Source organism: Triticum aestivum, chromosome 2A (assembly GCF_018294505.1).
Source record: "Triticum aestivum cultivar Chinese Spring chromosome 2A, IWGSC CS RefSeq v2.1, whole genome shotgun sequence".
Taxonomy (NCBI): Eukaryota; Viridiplantae; Streptophyta; class Magnoliopsida; order Poales; family Poaceae; genus Triticum; species Triticum aestivum.
The window spans coordinates 217,641,679-217,647,602 of record NC_057797.1 but is presented as its reverse complement, the minus strand read 5'-3'; the positions used below and the strand labels follow the sequence as shown (position 1 = coordinate 217,647,602).

At 53.9% G+C, this 5,924-nt stretch overlaps 1 protein-coding gene across 1 annotated transcript; it reads left to right on the top strand.

The window, feature by feature from the left end:
* The first annotated feature begins 426 nt into the window (after positions 1-426).
* On the top strand, positions 427-4,663 carry LOC123188427 (protein DETOXIFICATION 40). Its single transcript, XM_044600534.1, has 7 exons — positions 427-907; positions 1,033-1,664; positions 1,750-1,806; positions 1,942-2,180; positions 3,563-3,681; positions 3,849-3,935; positions 4,330-4,663. The coding sequence occupies exons 1-7, from the start codon at positions 635-637 to the stop codon at positions 4,402-4,404; spliced, it is 1,482 nt and encodes a 493-aa protein (XP_044456469.1). The 5' UTR covers positions 427-634; the 3' UTR covers positions 4,405-4,663.
* The last annotated feature ends 1,261 nt before the right edge of the window (positions 4,664-5,924 follow it).

The window sequence follows — 5,924 nt, the reverse complement described above, 5'->3', positions numbered from 1 at the left end:
ACCCACGCCTGCAAAAAAAGTTGGCTGAGAATGGAACTGGAGCTTCCGTTGAGCCGTGGGCGGACCAATTATTTGGTCCCCATCCAAACGAACACCGGGGGCTGGGTAACATCCAATATTTTGGCAGGTATCTCAGGGCAACGAATAGCAAGTTGATACGTACGTGAGATCTATAGGATTTAATTGCCTAACAAACTTGTAACAACCTTGCATACATACATGTTCAATGTAAAGGAGAAGCTGCCGGTAGCCTAGTTGCACGGAGCAACACCAAACCAATTTGACCGGGATCCAGCTTACAGTGTAACTTCTGTGTTTAACGCGTGCTTCTTTTCTTCCCCGCAAGCTGCAGAACGCCAGGACAAAAGAAACGACAAAACGAATCATACACCAGTACTGTACAAACCTCTCGTGTTTCCTGGTTCCGATCGCAGCGAGTGAGACAGTGTCACTTCACCTGCCATCTCGTCCTCACCTTTTCCTTTCATCTTTTTGCGGGAAGATCTTGCCCTCACCTAACATGTAGTGAAGCGCCAACCACAGGCGGAAATTGCTAGGCGTGGACGAGCTCGCGGCTGCTTCAGTAAAACGCCACAAAGATCTTTGCGATCCCCCTGGATCGAGGAATCCGTGAATGGGTCCGGGTGATCATGCAGGGGTCCGTTCCGCCGACGGCCGGCTGGAGGCCCTGCTCTCCGGCGGCGGTGGGGCACGGCGCATGGCGTCGGCCGCGGCGCTGGAGCTGCGGCTGCTTGCTCCGCTGGCCGCGCCGGCGGTGGTGGTGTACATGCTGATCATCGTGATGTCGTCGGCCACCCAGATCTTCTGCGGCCAGCTCGGCAACGTGCAGCTCGCCGCCGCCTCCCTCGGCAACAACGGCATCCAGGTGTTCGCCTACGGCCTCATGGTACGTAGTACCTCCACTCCACTCCACCGTATGTACTTACAGTCATTTCTACGCATCCGTAGCGACGTACGCGGGCGCGTGTCTAAAGTAAACTACGTGCACGACTGCCATGCCGCGTGCTGCAGCTCGGGATGGGGAGCGCGGTGGAGACGCTGTGCGGGCAGGCGTACGGCGCCGAGAAGTACGAGATGCTGGGCGTGTACCTGCAGCGCTCGACGGTGCTCCTCATGGCCACCGGCGTGCCGCTGGCCGCCATGTACGCCTTCTCGGAGCCCATCCTCCTCCTGCTCGGGCAGTCGCCGGAGATCGCCGGCGCCGCCGCGGAGTTCGCCTACGGCCTCATCCCGCAGATCTTCGCGTACGCGGCCAACTTCCCCATCCAGAAGTTCCTGCAGGCGCAGAGCATCGTGGCGCCCAGCGCCTACATCCTGACGGCCAGCATGGCGCTGCACGTGGCGATGAGCTGGGTGGCGGTGTATAGGCTGGGCCTAGGCCTACTGGGCGCGTCGCTCACGCTGAGCCTGACGTGGTGGGTCCTGGTGGCAGGGCAGTTCGCGTACATCGTGCTGAGCCCGAGGTGCCGGGAGACGTGGACCGGGTTCACGTGGGCCGCGTTCGCCGACCTGGCGGGGTTCGCCAAGCTGTCGGCCGCGTCGGCGGTGATGCTGGCGCTGGAGGTGTGGTACTTCCAGGTGCTCATCCTCCTCGCCGGCATGCTGCCCGACCCACAGATCGCACTTGATTCACTCACCGTCTGGTAGGTAACTAACTGAGAACGAACCGTTTTATCCGTCGATTCTAGTGTGTTTGGATGATCATGTGACCGACTCCATGTTTTGCAGCACCTCGATTCAGTCATGGGTGTTCATGATCTCCGTGGGCTTCAACGCAGCTGCCAGGTCGGTGCATTGCATACAACTAAACTCTGGTTATACAGTACAACTAGATCAGCATAATCGTCGGGAAGGATCTGTTTATCTGAATTTTTTCGTCTCAAGAATAGAGTTGATCAATGTTGATGTTGTTGACTGCAGCGTGAGGGTGGGGAATGAACTTGGCGCCGGGAACCCCAGGTCTGCCGCGTTCTCTGCATGGGTGGTCACCGCCATGTCCGCGCTCATAGCAGTCGTAGCCGGCGTTCTGGTCTTCCTGCTCAGGCACAAGCTCAGCTACATCTTCACCGGCGGCGAGGCCGTCTCGCGTGCCGTCGCCGATCTCTGTCCTTTGCTTGTCGGCACCATTGTGCTCTGCGGAATCCAGCCTGTGCTATCAGGTAATGCCATAATTCAGCCCGTGCTCTGCGGTATCCCCCCCCCCCCCCTCGCGACCCTCTCGCACCCCTCGCGTCGCCTCCCCCCGGGTGACGCCTCCCCCCGGGCGACGCCAGAGGCCCCAACCCTAGCGCCGCCAGCACCTCCCCCTCCACCCCCTCCTGCCGCCGGCGTGGGCCGCGGTGGCGGCGGGCCCAGTGCCAAAGGTCCTGGGCGGGGGGAGGTGGCGGATCCCATCTGAGGCGGCGGGGGCGGCCCTTCTCATGAGATCCAACGGCGGCGGCTAGGACGGAGTATCCGGGCTGTGCGGCGGGGGCCCGAGCACCATCACCGGCGGAGCGGCGGCCCTGCATGGACGGCGACGGTGGCAGTGCCCCATCCGGCAAGGTGGGCTGTCCTGCTCGTGATGGTGACGACGGCTACTGCGGATCCAACGCCCCGTTTGGATCCGTCACGGGGAGGCCTTTCGCCGACCGGCGGCGTGTGGAGGGACCGGTGAGGAGATGCTGGATCTCTGCCGGAGTATCGACGGCAACATACGTCTTCGTGGCGAGGTTCCGCTCGATTCCAGCCAGCCACGAGGTCGGAAGACGTGGCTTCCGATGAAAATCGCGCCAGACTGTGGTCTTGGCGGACGATGGCGGCGTCTCAGACGTCGTTTCCTTCTAGAGGCATCGTCGTTGCAGGTCTCATAAACCTGATCGGGAAGTTCCGGGGGAAATCCTAGATCCGGGTCTACCGGATCGGACGATGACGGTGCTATCGGTATCGTTCTCCCTCATGGGGGCATCGTTTTGGAGCGAGTGCTGGTTGGAGGGGACAAGAGGAGGAGCGGTGTTTCATCTGCTCCATTGATGACGGCGGATCTCGGCGGCGTGGCGCAGTGGAGACTCGGCGCCTGATGAGCGGAGATGGACTCGCGCAGGAGGGTGACGCTGCCTGGCGTCATGGTGGCGTCGGCGGTAGTTGGACCGGCCAAGGTTGATGCAGCAGCACAGCTCTGAAGATGAATTCGTGGCAGGTGGCTGCGGCGGCCTCATACCCGGCAGGGGTCCTGGTTGAGAAGCACGCCGGACTGGTGGGTGCCCATACGCGGCAGGCGTCCTGGGTGGGACCTCAAGTCTTTAGATGTTTAGGTTTGGCTGCGTGGTCTGTTTGGTATTAGGCCCAGACTTTCAGCGCCCCTACATCAACTGGATAGGGATACCGACAGTTGTTGCTTAGTTTGGTGGCTTTAGACTTATTGTTGTATGACTCTGTATGGTCTTGTGTCAATAATTAATAAAGTGGCCGTATGCATCGTCCAGATGCTGAGGCCGGGGGGCGTCCTCCTTTTCTAAAAAAAAAAGTCTTGACCAGTGTCCTTTTCCCTGACCCAATGAAGGTGTTGCTGTTGGCTGTGGGTGGCAAGCATTGGTAGCATACATCAACATTGGATGCTATTACTTCATCGGCGTACCCCTTGACGCGCTCCTGGGCTTCAAGTTTGACTATGGAATCAAGGTACGTACTGTTTTACTCTCAAGCTAGTACCGCTGGTTTCAAAGCGTTGATTCACCAAAGATGGCAGAATCACCATTCATGTCGAGTTGACTCATCAGTTGTCAACTGTCAGTAAATTAGCTTCTGCATGTGTGATGAACTGCACTGATGATAGAGGTTGCATACAGGGGTTGTGGGGAGGCATGATTGGAGGCACGCTCATCCAAACAATTATCCTATTGTGGATCACATTCAGAACTGATTGGGAAAAGGAGGTAGGAGCAAGCCTTATCTCTTATTGTTAGATCATCACGTTCGTCGTTAACCATCCAGGCCGTTACACTGTCAGACGATTCCCCAATCTCACATGCTAAGCCGCATCTAAATCATGTGCCAACTCATTATTTTAGCGCAATCATTTCGCCAAGTGCGTGCATGCTTTGTATGATCACTCGGGTTGTCTCATCTGTCCTCTCTTAATTTAGCATTTAAAAACTAGTAGTACATTTCATTATTTTAGATCATTATTCACCCAAATGCATCCTTCTATGATCATCACTTCTTATTTTTAGAAAATTGGCTTCTGTCATCATCTAGGTTAGGCTGTTTCAGTTGTCCCTCTCGAACTTCACTGATAAAGTATATTGCGAATTTTGTGTCCGAACGTAGGTCGAGGAGGCGAGGAGAAGACTGGACAAGTGGGACGACGCAAAGCAGCCGCTTCTCGCTAACGTGCAGCGATGATGCCCGAAGAAGATTAACGTTTATGCTGCTGCAAGTTCGGCAGATTGATCCACTCACCAACTTATGTTCGGCATTATCTCAGTTTTTTTAGGAAATGTTGAGCATCGTCCTTGTCGTCTCCCGCTGCTAGCTGCATTTTTTGTTCAATCAAGTTTACAATGAGATGGTGCTCCTTCAGGATTCACATGCTATTCTGAACTCTCCCCACCTAAAATAGTCTCTCGGGGGCTTGGGCACTACCCTGTTGTTTTACTAGAAATATCGACCGATGGTTTTTACGTATTTCTTTGTGAAACAGTTAAGCACAAAGACAATAAATCCGCAAAAAAAAAGCACAAAGACAACAAAATGTGCAACTGGCCTTGTTTGTAGTAATAAAGAGCAAAGTAATCCGGTGGTATTGACCTATCCTTGCCCTGCAGGCTGCAGACCTGTTCTTCAGCAAATTGGCCTGCGTACCTGATTAGAGTAATGTTGGTGGAAGGGCAGGAGAGGGAACAACCGAAGAGACAAATGAGCAGCTCATAACCTTGTCCCGTCCGTTGATCCTTGCGCAGCCAGGAAGGATCCAAGGACAGATTTAGCAGTAACTAGCCCATCAAGGCATTATTCAGCATCCAACGAGGATATCTTTTTTCGGACCTAATCAAACGGTAACACCAATGCTCCTTGGAATAACAGTCAGATCCGGGGAGGCAGCAGTTCAGGCTGCCACGTTGAACTGGTATACCCATTCGTCAGAAATCACTGACTTTCCTCTCTGGAAAAATAATCATGAACTCGATTACATGTTACGTATTTCCCTGCGAGAAGGAAGCGCAATCGAGCTGCACGCAATTTTATCAAAAAGATGCTTAATCCCATTACATACATAATTAATTCACCGATTCCACGAACCCTGGGCCTGCTTAACCTTTGATCAGAATATTGAGGCGGCCCCTCCGCCGGTTCTTCCTAGGCCAAACAGGTGGGAAGCGTCGGAAGCTCGCTGACCTTTGAGGATGCTAGAAGAACCTTTTCTCGTGCCCTTGCTTCAAGCGATGCATCTGGTGCCGGCCTGCCTAGGTCCGGATGCGCCTGCCTCTCACAAGACTTATTTATCATTTCCGCTCCCTCCCTACTGTACCTACCTTCTCTCTCCAATAATCAACAGTTGACTTAGCGGCTGATTCGAGCACCATTAACAATTTGATTGACATGCCAATTGAAAAGGATGGCCATCTTCTCTTCATGGAAAAAACAATCTGCATCTTTGACAAGCCAAATTTTGAGTTTGGTTTTTCTGATAATGAAAGATTTACTCCTGGTTTCAGCACCGACTCCTGGTTTGTCAGATGATTTTCAAGAATCAGATCGACTTCTTTTCTTTCTTTCTTTTTGCGGGGTAGATCGAGTTTTTTTCAGCTTATCGATTCTCCAACCAGGATTGTTTAGAATCACCATCAATGTTTTAAATAGTGGGCTACGAAAAATAGCGGCGGGTCTCCAAATCAGCTAAAGCAGGCTAAAACGGGCTATAG